Source organism: Chenopodium quinoa, unplaced genomic scaffold (assembly GCF_001683475.1).
Source record: "Chenopodium quinoa cultivar QQ74 unplaced genomic scaffold, ASM168347v1, whole genome shotgun sequence".
In the NCBI taxonomy this organism is placed as follows: domain Eukaryota; kingdom Viridiplantae; phylum Streptophyta; class Magnoliopsida; order Caryophyllales; family Amaranthaceae; genus Chenopodium; species Chenopodium quinoa.
The window spans coordinates 423024-437077 of record NW_018743975.1 but is presented as its reverse complement, the minus strand read 5'-3'; the positions used below and the strand labels follow the sequence as shown (position 1 = coordinate 437077).

Below are 14054 nucleotides of genomic sequence, written 5' to 3'. Positions count from 1 at the left end.
CCATCTTCTTCATTACTTTAATCTCACCTTCAAAGAAGTGAAATTTGCTCGAACTCCAGAAACCTCAAATCCAACTTCAACCGCCATTGTTATACAGAGAAACAAGAGCACAGATTAATGGAGGAGCCTCAAATTGAGAATGAGAATGGGAAATTGACCGAAGTTGTGGATACCCAGTTAATTAATCCCAGCAATGGAAAAGCAGCAGCAGCAGTTAGAGGAGTTGAAGAAGAAGAAGGAGAGGAAGTGGCGGTGGGCCCAGCTCCTCCTCCTCAACGTCGCCCTAAACGTCCTCTTCAGTTTGAGCATGCTTACCTCGATTCTCTTCCCTGCGCCAATATGTAATCTCTCTCACTCCTCTTTTGGGTTTAGGGTTCTTGTTCTTAATTTTAATTATTTTTTATGTTTTATAATGTGGTTTAAGTTTGTTATGATTGGGGTGATGGGGTTTTTGGGATTGTTTAAAATTCGAGTGAAATGGGTATGTTAGCTGAGAAAATGGGGTTTTGATGCAATTCAGTGATTTTAATTTGGGTATATTCTTAATTTTCAAATGTTTGAGGTTTAATTTGATGTGTACAGTGTAATTAATTGTTAATTTTCTGCTTGAATATGGTTGTGTTACCTGAATTGGGTGTTTGATGGTGATTTGGTGGGGGGTATTACCATGCGAGTGTTTGCGTTTGAGCAGGTATGAGAAGAGTTATATGCATCGAGATGTGGTCACCCATGTCGCGGTTTCTTGTGCTGATTTCTTCATAACCGGAAGTTACGATGGTGAGTGAAATGGCCTTGCTTGCTTTGGATTTCAATCTGTTATATGATGCGCTTTGAAAGTTTGAATTATGTTGTTGTTTTTGTTGGATTCTAGTTTGGGTTAGCTTGGATTGTAAAAGCTGTGAGGTGTCTAATATGAATAAGTTTATTGTTACAGAGGAAATACGTAAACGCTAATCTAGGCATCACCTGATATTTCCTGCCCTTTAGTTTAGTTTTAGGTGTCTCTTAGCTGCTACTCTTATAAGCCTGAGTATTGGTTACTTTAAGCCAAACATCTAGAATATAAGGCTATGACAGTAACAACTGTAAATAGATAACATTCACAGTACCAAAGGGTGGCTTGTGGAGTCGTGGATGACTTAATAAAAGGTTTGTACAAACTTCTCTAAAGAAGCAAAGTCGCGGTTTTAAGATCCTCAACAATAAATATTGTAATAGAAATATTTATCAACCAAAATAGACATTTTTGCCTCTATATACAAGTAGCGTTGTTTATGTGGATTACTGCTATCAGTGCTATGTTTAAAGTCTAAATTTCATGCTGCCTGTGCAAGAAATTGGTAAAATTTTTGTTGTATTTAGCCCGTACAGCTATTCTTAAAATTTATTGAGAAATGGGGATGTTTTAGGGACTGGACTCAATGAAGCACGTAAAGGGTGAATTAAAGAGAAAAAAGAAATGCCTAAAGTCTAAAGACAAGGCAATAAAATAACAAATTAACAAGTGAATATTAAAATATGCAAATGAATGCTTTATAGGTCAATCAAAATACATAGCGATTAAGTCTGTCTTGGGTTTACTGCAAAAGTTGGTTTAAACTTTATTGTATGCGAGTATGCGACCATGCGACCTTCACAGTCTTGGTGATTGATGTGTTTAACCTAGTGTGTGGAATGTAGTGGTGTACTATGTATTTCATTTTGGAATGCTTACATAATTTGTTGATAAAATGTTGCCATTTAGTCATTCATTGAACTTGATTTAGAACTGTCGAAGAATATTGAAACAAGAAAACTGTTTGGTCTGCGCTGATTTTAATGATATTTTTGAGTTTGTCCAGAAAAATTTCTTTTTTTTTTTTAGCTCAATATAAAATTGGTGTTCTCAAATCTAATTCCATCATGATGTTCCCATCACTGATTCATACTCAATTATGCTCTATGTCATGTTTATTAGCTTGTTAATACTTTATATGGGTTTTCCATATGCATTATGTTAACTAAGTTCATCTTGCAATTTCTTATAATTAAGCGCGAGATTCAACGTGTTTTAGCAACCAGCTCATCAAAATTAAGGGGCTTTTTTTTAAAAAAAAATTATTTATCATTATTGTTATTGACATCCTTCTCATTGTATCATTTTCTGTAGGCCATCTGAAGTTTTGGAAGAAGAAACCAATCGGCATTGAGTTTGCAAAGCATTTTAGATCTCATCTGGGGCCCATCGAAGGATTAGCTGTGAGTTACTGTGCTCTTCGTTCATCTATTTGTATCTTGGCTTGTTTTGCTTCCATGTTTTTGCTTATATTGAAAAGCTCTGAATGCTGCCTTTGCATTCTTATTTTAAAGGCACTGTCATAATTCTTAAAGAAATACTTTGTATATGCATTGGCATTGCCATAAGCATTTAATATTTCCATAATCTATATGTATGGTTTTTAGTTTTAGCTCTGTGTGTCTGTGTGTGGACATGAATCAACATTTAAATATGGTTACTTGTGATAAGTCATGTTAGCCGACTCATCATATTGTTGTTGTATACATTTATGATATATCCCAGGTGCTGTTGCTGTTTACATATTGTTAGACTCACTGCTAACTCTTTGGATTATAAGCTTTATACTGTCTTCAGCCATGACTTAATCCATTTTGCAGGTTAGTTTTGATGGCTTGCTTTGTTGTACAATTTCCAGTGATAATTCTGTGAAAGTGTATGATGTGGTGAACTATGACATGATGGTCATGATTCGTTTACCATATATCCCGGGTGCTGTTGAGTGGGTTTACAAACAAGGAGATATTAAAGCAAAGCTGGCCATTAGTGATCGGGACTCTCCATTTGTGCATATATATGATGTGCGAGCTGGAAATAATGAACCGATCATTTCCAAAAAGGTATATATAATTGCTAATGTGATGCTTATGATAATCAAAGGGATAGGGGTGATGACACGAGGGATATGGGGTTTGGGGGGGGGGGGGAGATAAAGCAGAATTATAAAGAAACATAACTTTGCATTCCTTTCTTTTGCCAGTAGTTTTTATGTTTTTTTGCTAACGTGAACTCCTCTGTTGGAAGGTACACGCTGGACCGGTGAAAGTCATGAAATACAACCCTGTATTTGATGCCGTTATTTCTGCAGATACAAGGGGAATATTTGAGTACTGGGACCCTGTGACACTTGATTTTTCTGAGAATGGGTATGTAATTTTTCAGTTGTTTTTATGATATCCCTGTTGTATTCGAGTGTGTTCCAATATTTGAATAGTTTTGGAATGCATCTAAGCAACTAGATCTAAAATAAAACACAGCATACTTCTCTCTCTCTCTCTCTCTCTCAAAAACGTCTTAAATGAGTTGGCTATTTTATCTATACCATAGGGGACAGGGTCAGTAGCTGGTAACATAAAAATACACTTTAGTTTGTATGGTGTATCGCACTCATCATGTCCTGTATTTTAATGTCTGGTAGCATACAAGTTAGCACAATTGAAGATTTTGAATATTGTTATTCCATCTCTAATATGACAATGTTCTGACTTGAGAGTCATGAATCAAGAAGTGGCTTTAGGGGGGGAGGGAACGTGAACTTAGTAGAAGAGTAAGTGTTATTGGATGCATGGTGTCTCCCCACCCCTTTTCCAGACCAGTAACATGATAAAATTCAAGTGTTTGCTAGAAGCTTTCGGTTTTCTGTATGTTATGAGCCTTTTGCATATAGTATGCATGTAAACGGAAATGTACTTTTCATGTAGTCTTTATAGCAGAGAAGGTTTCCTCCCAAGCTTTGAATCTTGAAAGCTGTAGCTGACAGAATTTATTCCCTACTTGCAGAATCACTTTCAAGTTGAAAACTGATACAAATCTTTTGGAAATGGTGAAGTGTAAAACAACAGTTTCTGCAATAGAGGTACTATCTCTCTTCTAATATTTGTATCTGCATTAGCATTACTGTTTTTGGCCCCCATTAACTTTGGTTGTGATTGTAGTCGTGCATGGTGTTGTGGGTTTTGCTTATGCTTTATCTATGTTCTTAAAAAGATAATGTAGATCTGATGAATGAGATACATAGTTTTATTTATTTATTTATTTATGCTAAGCTGACTTAAGAATTGATGCTTCATTCCTTAGGCGAGTCCTGATGGTAAGCAATTTTCTGTTACCTCACCTGATCGCAGGATACGTGTATTTTGGTATAGGACTGGTAAATTGAGGCGAGTTTATGATGAATCACTCGAGGTAGGGTTAAAGTGGGAAATCTCCTAAGTTAGTTTATTGAATCTTTACTTTAAACCTGTGTTTCTTAATTCTCTACTGAGGTAATGCTATTCTCTTATTTAGGTGGCTCAAGATCTACAAAGAAGTGATAATCCTATGTATCGTCTGGAGGCCATTGATTTTGGAAGAAGAATGGCTGTTGAAAAGCAAATTGAGCAAACAGAGGCTGTTCCTCAACCAAATGCAGTATTTGATGAAAGCTCAAACTTTCTTATCTATGCTACACTCCTTGGTATTAAAGTATGTCATAAGTTTATGCTGTAGATGCTATTTACTATTTTATTAGGTGGTTATGCTGGTATTTTTATGAGATTCAGTTCAATAAATTTGTTTCAGGTGGTAAATTTGCACACCAATACTGTGTCGCGAATTCTTGGTAAGGTGGAAAGTAATGACAGGTTCTTGAGGATTGCCCTGTATCAAGGTGACCGAAGTAATAAAAGAGCAAGAAAGATACCTACGGCTGCTGTTAATGTTAATGAAAGCAAAGACCCCTTGATAGATCCAACTTTGCTATGTTGTGCATTCAAAAAACACAGACTGTATTTATTTAGGTACGTTCTCAATGAATCCAATGTCGTTCTTTGTAGATCTTGCTCATCTAATAGCCTTGTACGTAAGAGCTTGAGGTGAGGTTTAGACGTTTAGTGTTTATGATCTAATTCTCATACAAGATATTGCCTAAACCAGTCGGAGAGAGCCAGAAGAGACTGAAGATGCCACTAAGGGACGAGATGTGTTTAACGAAAAACCTCCTGCAGATGAACTCTTGGCTGTGTCAGAATTAGGAAATTCAGCAACAACATCCCTACCAGACAACGTGGTAAGCTATCATTGCTATGTTTTCCAGTATGGTCTCCTTTCTAAAACATGCATATGTGCAAAAACCACATAACTGGTTATAATTCCTCTGGTTTCTTAAAACTGCAATACTCATCTATAATAGATGTTTCCAAAAAATATGCAACACATCTACATCAGGTAATGTTTTATTTAAAAAAAACAAAAAAGCAATAACAAAAAGGAGGTGGGATAGATAAGGGTTGATGGGTAATATGGAGTGGGTAAAGCCTTCTCTCCTCTTCCCTTAAAAATTTTGTCATCCTCAAGTGTTTGTGTTTAACTACATCTCCCACTGGAGATATGCTTCTGACCTATTTTCTGAGTATCAAGATCCTGCATGCTCTAATCCCTTTGACTATATTCAGGTAATATAAAATTTTATACAATTCTTTGGATAACCTATAACTTTTATTTTATTTTAACATGAAGTTTTCTATTTTTTTTTTTTTGAAGGATTTGGAGCTTTACTTATAAATCTCTAGTCTTTCTTTATTGTTTTGTCATCCTTTTCTTTTTTCTTGTTCTGATCCAGATTCTAAACACAACAATGGGAGACATTCACATGAAGCTCTATCCAGAAGAATGTCCAAAAACTGTGGAAAACTTTACCACGCATTGTCGGAATGGATATTATGATAATCTGATTTTCCATCGTGTCATTAAAGGTTTCATGGTTCAGACAGGAGATCCACTTGGAGATGGAACTGGTGGGCAATCAATTTGGGGAAGGGAATTTGAGGATGAATTTCACAAAAGGTGACATCTCTTATGCCAACTGCTGGTTTCTTAGACTATCTGAATTCCAGTTCTTATTTCTCACTTCTCATGTATATGGAGTATGGCCACCTACTAAATTCAATCATCATATTTTTCTAATTAATCTGGAAAATTATTCATAAGTGAAACCTGTAGTTTAAGAGTTGATTTTTGAAACAAATTTGCTTGGCAAATATCTTATGCGTACCAGCCTCCCACCCAATAGAAAAGAAGGAAGGACAAAAGGCTAGCTTATGACTCTTCTTGATGAACCTTGTCTTAGACTCTTTGGAGCTAATTCCTTGAACATGCCGTAGTCTATTTGAAGGCACTTCACTCTGTAATCGCAATCTCGTAACTGTCTGTCGATGTGCTGCCCTCTTGTTTAAAGTTAATGCACACAGATAAAAGATTTGATAGTTGTTGCTGTGTTATTTTAAGGTGTTTTAATGTTGCAATTGGTATTATGAAACAAAGGAATTGGCTTTAGGTAATTTGAAACAGAGGTACTCAATGCAATATTTTTGTTTAATATATGAAGTTGTTGCTCTATGTGCTTGCACGCCTGGATGTGTGTTTATCTGTGTTTTGATGGGTATTGATTCTGAAAATAGGACTCTCATATGTAACTTTTTGTTATCATCGATACGAATTTCATTCAACATTATGTATTATGGATGCAGGGTGCAAGCTTTTGTTCATTTACAAATGTTTCTCTTGTTATTGAATGCTATTAGTATCCTATCATTAACATTATCTGTCATTTGTATCTGGTGTACAGTTTGCGGCATGACAGGCCCTTCACTGTTTCTATGGCAAATGCTGGTCCTAATTCTAATGGTTCACAATTTTTCATAACCACGGTAGCTACTCCGTGGCTTGATAACAAACATACAGTTTTTGGTAGAGTTGTCAAGGGAATGGACGTTGTACAGGTATGATAGGACACTTTTTGAAATTTCCTAAGCTGCTATATGTTTGATCACACATTGTTAGTTTTGATATTTTCTGGAATTTCAGTTATATTGTTAGCCTAACTGTCATTTTATTTCTTACTTTCACACAGGCCATAGAAAAAGTGAAGACTGACAGAGACGACAAGCCATACCAAGATGTCAAGATTCTTAGCGTAACCGTACCCAAATCCTAGGAGAGCTTATGTATTACATATTGGATGATGGCTGTTACTTGCTGCAAGTTGTCCACACCAGGTATTTAGTGTGATCTACCTTGAAGCTATAAAATTGTGTCAGCATGTGCTGAAACTTAATTTTTAAATGAGTAGAAAATCCCCAAAATCTGGACTGCATGTAGTTTTATACTAAAGGAGACTCCAAGAGGGGTTTGGTGATTTTTGGAACTATCATGCACTCAATTTGTCTGTGAATCTAAAGAATGGGTTCATTTCCTTTTTATTTTTTGGGGGTGTGGGCTGCTGTTGACCTGTTGTATTATTTTGCTTATGAGCAAGAGTTGGAGACTAATATACTAATAGAATTTTGGGAGGAACAAAACATGGCTTTTCTAGCTCAACTTTTTTTTTTTTTTTTTTTTTTTTAAAACAACCAAAAAAAAAAAAAAAAAAAAAAAAAAAAAAAAGATGATCCCTAGAAATGTTGCTCTCTTGTTTTAATGTCATTCACAAGTCTACTTCGATCTTCTTTGCTTGATACTTTTTTTAATATGTCAGAATATGCTGCCTCATCCGTGTTTTAAAAATGTTGGTTGCAATATTTCCTGAATGGCTTCCTGTTCGGCCAGTTGCCTTTGGACCAGGATAATGTTTTTTATGGCAAGTCCTGTATAATAAGTCGGGTTAAGTTGAAGTATTCAAATTCTGAAAATTGGTTGCTGCGAAAATTGCTATTCAGTAGCTGTTGGCAGCTGTGAGGTTGTTGATGCTCCCATTATTGTCTGGGTGAGTTATTGGGGGGTTTTGTTCTTTTGTGCCAATCTGTTCATGAACACAATAATGAATGGATTTGATTATTTATGAGAAACAATACCAGTGGCGCCAATAGTGAAGTTTGATTTCATTTACAGATCATGAATTCTTGTACCCCTTCCTGATACAGGATACTTTCTTGCTATGCTATCATCATCAAGATATCGTTGAGAGGATCACTATTTTTTTTTTTTCATGTCTGTATATGTTAATGATCAGATATGGACCACCGCAACTTATTTAGATCAAAATCTGATCAATGTCCTAAGTTGAAGGTTTTGTTTTTCTTGGCTAGAGAATATAATTAATCAGTACTTTTGGACAATAAAAGAAAGTTTTTTTTTACAGGAAATCGCACTTCTAAGCCTAAGGTGATTATCTATGTTATTTTTACAAATTGACATGCAATGCAGTTGGCATGCCAGGGTCTGAAAAGTAAATGATTTTCTTCTTCTTCTTCTTCTTCTTGAACGCCTTAATCCCATTAGTGGGGTCGGCTACATGAACCAACATAAGGACTTCCTACGAGGTCACCCATCCTAGTACTAATCTCAATCATTGTGGCTCATGTCAAGCGATGTGACAAATTGTCAATTTTAATTATTAAATTTCAGGGTCTGAAAAGTAAATGATTTTCTATGTGATTATAATTACTGTATATTACTTCGTATGATTTAATGTTTGTTAAGATTTTTTCTGGATGTCAAATTGTCAATAAATACTTCGTAAAGAAAGTCATACATAGCAAAGTCTAGAAAGATTATTCTCATTAGGCATTATGAGGACAGAATGTGAAGATATTTTTTTTTTTTTTTTTGGTTCTTGTAGCGACTCAAGGTATTTATGTACAGAGAGGGTTGGGTGAATTCTAACGAGTTTTAACCAGTGTTTAATGGCAGTTTTGTGGAATCATAGCAGTAAAGATTGCCATGGTTGGATATTATTTTTAACTAGTATTGTGTTTGTATGTTAGCTTGAACTTTTTGTTGCAGTACTAGATTAAATTACATTATTATTATATAACAATTATTTCTTCATTGAGGTAGCTCAAACTTTCTTAGTTTAAATTTAAACAAGGACTTCTGGTAGCTAAGAGCTAAATGTTGCTGAAATATGTTGTTAAGTTTATCCCCATTTTCAGGATGTTAAGATAGGTTACAAAGGCGGTATGGGGACAGCCCTCCTAATTAGGGAATCTCCCTCATTGTCGGTTTAAGATAGGATATTTGATTCCACTAGGTTTACTCTCAGCTCTGATAGGGATCAAATGTACTTCTGATTAATTCCATCCTTGATAATAGAATGGATGACATTCCTCTGAAACTCCTAAATGTCATTGACGCTGTTAGGAAATCATCTTTATGGAGTTTAAACGAACATGCTGTATAATATTATGGTTTATCGAAAATCTTCTCCTTTAGTGATCCCATAAGCCTCTCCTCCGACCAGAAACTTCCAGGATTAAGAAAGCATGAATGTCCCAGACTCCCTGTAGGTTTCATAAGTTCGTTCATTGTTCCTATAGTTATTTCCTCTGTAAAATTAGTAAAGCTTTGAATTGAATTTAGCTCCAGGTATTTTTTTTAGATGATCATTCTATTTGATTTTGTTCGATTCAAGCTGTCGGTGTACTTGATTGAGTAACTCATGTACCCGGCTTAAAAATTTTGTTCCCCACCTCCTTTTCAGCTTATAATGAAATATCTGGGAATTTTATTTGGTGATGCATTGTTGGTCCCTCATCAGATTCAAATCAATTCATTGTGGTACACCAAATCCTGTCAAATCTTAAATCAGAGATTGATTTTTTTCTCCATATTAGAACTTTCCGTGTGGAAATAATAGTCACATACAATAAGTGGATACGTAGTATATCACATAGAAAGATTTTATGATTGGATTTTCAAACGTATCCCTACTATAATGGAGTGGCGGATACAGGACATGGAAGAGATTATCAACGTAATACAGTAGGTTATTTTAGTGAAACAGTGTAACAAAAAATAAATTGAGATTGGGACAATATGACGATTAAAACTCAGAACCGACGGAGGGGTGTTGAATTTTGTGAAAGACAAATATCTTCTTTTTATTATGTCCCAGCAGCATTAACATCTGCTCCCACAAGTTACATGTGTTTTTGTCCTGCTAATTAATAGAAGTAGTACTTAAGTTGCGAAATTTTATTGAAGCTTCTGATTCCCATGGCTAAGCTAATTCAGATCTATAATTAAGTTTCCATGTTGCTTTTGTATTCTCAGATCTTGAGAATCTGATGTATGATATATTCGTGTTTGTTTGAATATGAAGATCCAATCTGACCTTACAAAATTATCTGTGTACCTTCACATTTTCACTTTATCTGCCATATTCACATTAAAGTAACCCTTTCCCTTCTCCTTTCATGTTAGCTAAAACATTTTCTGTGTCATACCATACTTAGAGCTATGTTATTTGTGCTACAGACCAATATAGATTCGATACTGCCTGTTGTTGTGTCTGAGTAGGTTCAATTCTAGGTTCGATAATGCCCACGGCTCTCTTATCAGTTTAGCTAATACTTTGTGTGTGCCAATTTGTACTTAGAGCTGTATTCTCTGTGTTACATCATATTATAACTTGATAATGCTCGTTCTCGTACTAATAGTCGTGTCTAAGGAGGTTCTAATATAGGTTCGATCATGCTCGTGCTCTTTTGCGATCAGTCGGGTTTGAGGAGGTTCAGATGTAGTCTCTTTTCGGACACGGTATCGTCTTTTAGAGTATCTGGTCATGAGTACATGTTGAAAGTTAGAAACACTCTTATCAATTTAGACTGCATATTCACGGAAAAGTTAATCAAGTCAAAAGGAGACATTTCGGCGTGGAGCAATTTTCAGACATTAACTGACAAAATGTGATATTTTGACATTAAGTACTACTGCACTAGTACTATTAGTACTACCCATCTACAAGATTCCCACTTTACTGCTTTAGTAACTACAGAAAAAAGCTTAAACTCTCAAATCTTCTTTTTACATATTTAGATTCCAATTTTCTCGTAATTAACGGGGCTTAATTAATCCAACAACTTGAGCTTTTGCAAGTTGTTATATAATTAAACCTAGACTAAATCTTACTTAAAATTAAATAAGCGCGGCGATTTGATTCTGACCGTCTTCATCAAGCTTTTTATTGTTTGTTTACTTACACAGTAACACCTGAGCTGTGAACTGTGAAGTCGGAATCTCTAATCACTGAAACTAACTAAAATAATTTAGGGTTTATTAATCCCTGAATCAATCCACATTTTACGTGATCTGACTAATTTAATCAGCTGAAACACGTGGGAAAGACACGAGAGTAATCAGTTACTAATCTGGATCTTATCGACCCTATATTTTTCTCACTTGGATTACAAAAACAAAGAAATATAAATTACATAGTCAGATAGAGCTTAGAGAAAGAGAAGCTCTATTTAGAGAGTATTATATAGTCATAGATTTCACACACCTACGTTGGCATACACAAAGAGTTAGTAGCAGGTTACTTAAACCTGAGGTAGGTTCCAATCTTACAAACTGCATTTCTATATTCTACACCACCATTAACGGGGCACAAAAAACACTACTAACTAATGACAGGTACTTCGACCAGACAAAATGTGATTAACGCCTTAATTAACGCCCATCAAGCATAGGACTCAGAGATTTGTATGGACTAGGTGGCAGACTGCTCTTTCCTGATGCAGCTACGAGGCGTTGTGCGAACGCCTCGATTCTCTCCCCGTTCGACTCTGCCAACATGCGTTTCCCACCAAATGTTAGCGATTCCACACCCTTCTCCTTCAACACTTCCTCCATCGTCGTTGGTTCTAATCCTCCAAGTCCGTTTGCCTGTACATACATACAATGCCGACATTAGTACCAATGCATTACTAGTAAAATGCGCACAATACATTATTAATCTACATCCATTTATCTAGTAAAACAACATAATTACATTCTCCAAGCACGTCTTATTCACCACATTCATTCAAGCACATCTAGATAATATCGATTACTTTTCGAGATAGTAAATTTTCTTAGGAGTAATTTACTAACATGAATAAGTTTGGTTACACTACCAAGTACCAACTATCCTAAATTCTTGTGTATTTTTCATATCCAAAAAAATGTTTAACGCATACTGCTTGTGACTCAACAGGATAAAAACAATGTGCTAAAAAAAATTAAGTACAATCTTGAAATATCATTTTGCCTTTTCTATTTCTCTTTTTTCCTTCTCTAGCAAAAGTGTCGGCAAGATTATTTTAAACATAAAATCCGTGAATTATGCGACTGCACAATTATTACACATACAACATAGTTGACGAAGTTGTCGACCTTCGTCGGTCTCTAATATAAATTGTTGTCCCATCCAAAATTTATTACTCCATGCTTCATCATACATTACTACTACTACTACGATCATTTCATACCTCTAATCATCATTCATATTCGTTGATGTCGATTTCTAACGGGTAATCTACTCGCAACAACGAACAAATAGTCCTAATTTAAAATTGCTAAAGTTTTAATAATCACGAGTTTGACTTAAAATTAAACGAAGAAATTACCTGAATACGAACGTAATCGTTACGATTCCAACAGAACGCGTTGCCTAGCATTTGATCGATTGTCTCGGAAACACCGTCAACAGCAATATTAACAACAGAATCAGTTGAACATTCCCCATTTTTACTGCTCACGGTTAATTTTCCACTACTACTCAACGTTCCGTTACCTAAAGACAACACCAGTAAATCTTCAACGCCGTTTACCGACGGAAAATCAACCTTATTATGCAGAACATGAGTAACGGCAGCAGCCGTCGGATTATTCATCACTAAACCACCGTCAACGCCGTAACACGCCGTTTTACCGTCAACGGACGTTAACTCAAACGGCTCAAACACCGACGGCGTCGCCATTGCAGCGCGACACACTTTCCAAAGCTCGAAGTCAAGTGACGTAAACTCCGACGCGCTAGCAGCAGCGCGTGAAAAAACGAACGGCGCAGATGTGTTGAGGTCGTAACACGGAATAAGGATCGGCTTACAAGTGTCCTTCAGCGTCATCGGAGTTTTCTTCCCATTCTTCGAGAAAACTCCTTTTAGAACCTTCTCGAGACTTTCACCGGAGCATCGGCGAGACTTCCGGCGACGGAGAACTCCGCCGCGCTTCGGCTTAAACATCGCCGAGAAATTTCCGACGAGGAATTTCGCCGCATCCTTCGCCGTAAACATCGGACGACCGGTAGAATCCGCCGCCGTGAGAAACGCCGCGAGAAGGCCGCCGATTCCAGTTCCGGCAACAATATCGAAAAAATCAGCAATTCGTGAATCATGATTACCTGTTTTCAAACGAATCACCTCCTCCAAATGAACTAAGAAGGCAATCGCAACGACGGCGGAGGTTCCTCCGCCGTCGATGCTGAGTATCCTCGCTTTCTTCGCGGTTCCGCCGTTGTTGCTGTTATTACTTGAAAGCCATTGCTGCTCGAGCTTGGAGAATATCTCCATTGTCATCTTACTGATCTCCATTTCCATGGAAGTTTGATAGTTTTTTCTCAGAGGAGAGAGAAAAAGTAAGAAGAGAGAGAAAGTAGAAAGAGAATAACTGAGTGAAGGTCACGAAAAATGGTGGTGGTGGAAGAAATTGGAGAGTAATAATAATAAATAGAGTCACATAGTTGGGTGTTTATATATACTACGAGGACTTAGTATTGTGGAGGACTGCTAGGAACAGGAGAGTCATATTCCATTGATGATAGACGTGCGTTTTTATTCTATTTTTTTTATTAATTAATTGAATTAATTAGGGGGGTAATTTTTAATTTAATTTAATTTTAGTTTTGTTTGTTTTTGTTTTTAGTGGTGTACAAATTCGATTAGATTAAAAATTTTGGTGTATGAAGGTAGTACTGTAGTAGTAGGTGAAAGTATGTTATGGGGTTTATCAAATTAGCACTGTTGACTAACTGAGTTTGGTGTCGTTGTCTTGTTGGCACCTTCTTGCGTGTTTCTTCCTTTTATCCCTTTTTCTTCCACATGTACATTTTCTTTCTCCATTGTTTTTATTTTCACATTTTAACTACTCGTATACGAGTAGTAAACAGTTCTGAAATTACCGTACTTAAACCATCTAACCAAGCATGTTCGGTGGAGAGTAAACCTCGCCTCACCCCTGTGACATGAAGCGTGTAACCATA

General features: G+C 36.2%; 2 protein-coding genes across 4 annotated transcripts; one reads left to right on the top strand and one right to left on the bottom strand.

Annotated features, from left to right (window-relative positions):
* LOC110689638 (peptidyl-prolyl cis-trans isomerase CYP71-like) lies at positions 1–8524 on the top strand. 3 transcript variants are annotated; one of them, XR_002504926.1, is made up of 14 exons: positions 1–341; positions 692–777; positions 2150–2238; positions 2656–2895; positions 3080–3201; positions 3836–3911; positions 4133–4240; positions 4343–4519; positions 4616–4833; positions 4970–5102; positions 5655–5878; positions 6660–6813; positions 6945–7089; positions 7640–8524. XR_002504926.1 is itself a non-coding variant. In XM_021866407.1 (13 exons), the coding sequence occupies exons 1-13, from the start codon at positions 118–120 to the stop codon at positions 7026–7028; spliced, it is 1935 nt and encodes a 644-aa protein (XP_021722099.1). In that variant the 5' UTR covers positions 1–117; the 3' UTR covers positions 7029–7516. The 3 variants fall into 3 exon arrangements, 1 of the variants encoding a protein (XP_021722099.1); XR_002504925.1 differs by having other exon boundaries at positions 7569–8524; XM_021866407.1 differs by lacking the exon at positions 7640–8524 and having other exon boundaries at positions 6945–7516.
* Positions 8525–11166: 2642 nt separating this feature from the next.
* Positions 11167–13678, bottom strand: LOC110689637 (probable inactive patatin-like protein 9). Its single transcript, XM_021866406.1, has 2 exons — positions 12421–13678; positions 11167–11698 (listed from the first exon to the last, which is right to left on the bottom strand). Exons 1-2 carry the CDS (start codon positions 13390–13392, stop codon positions 11483–11485), a joined length of 1188 nt encoding a protein of 395 aa, XP_021722098.1. The 5' UTR covers positions 13393–13678; the 3' UTR covers positions 11167–11482.
* Between the last annotated feature and the right edge of the window lie 376 nt (positions 13679–14054).

What these genes read in the sequence shown, in the direction of transcription:
- LOC110689638 (XM_021866407.1), top strand. Translation starts at nt 118, where the DNA reads ATGGAGGAGCCTCAAATTGAGAATGAGAATGGGAAATTGACCGAAGTT. An exon ending in AACCGATCATTTCCAAAAAG is followed by an intron (nt 2,896 to 3,079) that starts GTATATATAATT and finishes CTCTGTTGGAAG; the next exon opens with GTACACGCTGGACCGGTGAA. An exon ending in CAACAGTTTCTGCAATAGAG is followed by an intron (nt 3,912 to 4,132) that starts GTACTATCTCTC and finishes TTCATTCCTTAG; the next exon opens with GCGAGTCCTGATGGTAAGCA.
- LOC110689637 (XM_021866406.1), bottom strand. Translation starts at nt 13,392, where the DNA reads ATGGAAATGGAGATCAGTAAGATGACAATGGAGATATTCTCCAAGCTC. An exon ending in ACGATTACGTTCGTATTCAG is followed by an intron (nt 11,699 to 12,420) that starts GTAATTTCTTCG and finishes ATGTATGTACAG; the next exon opens with GCAAACGGACTTGGAGGATT.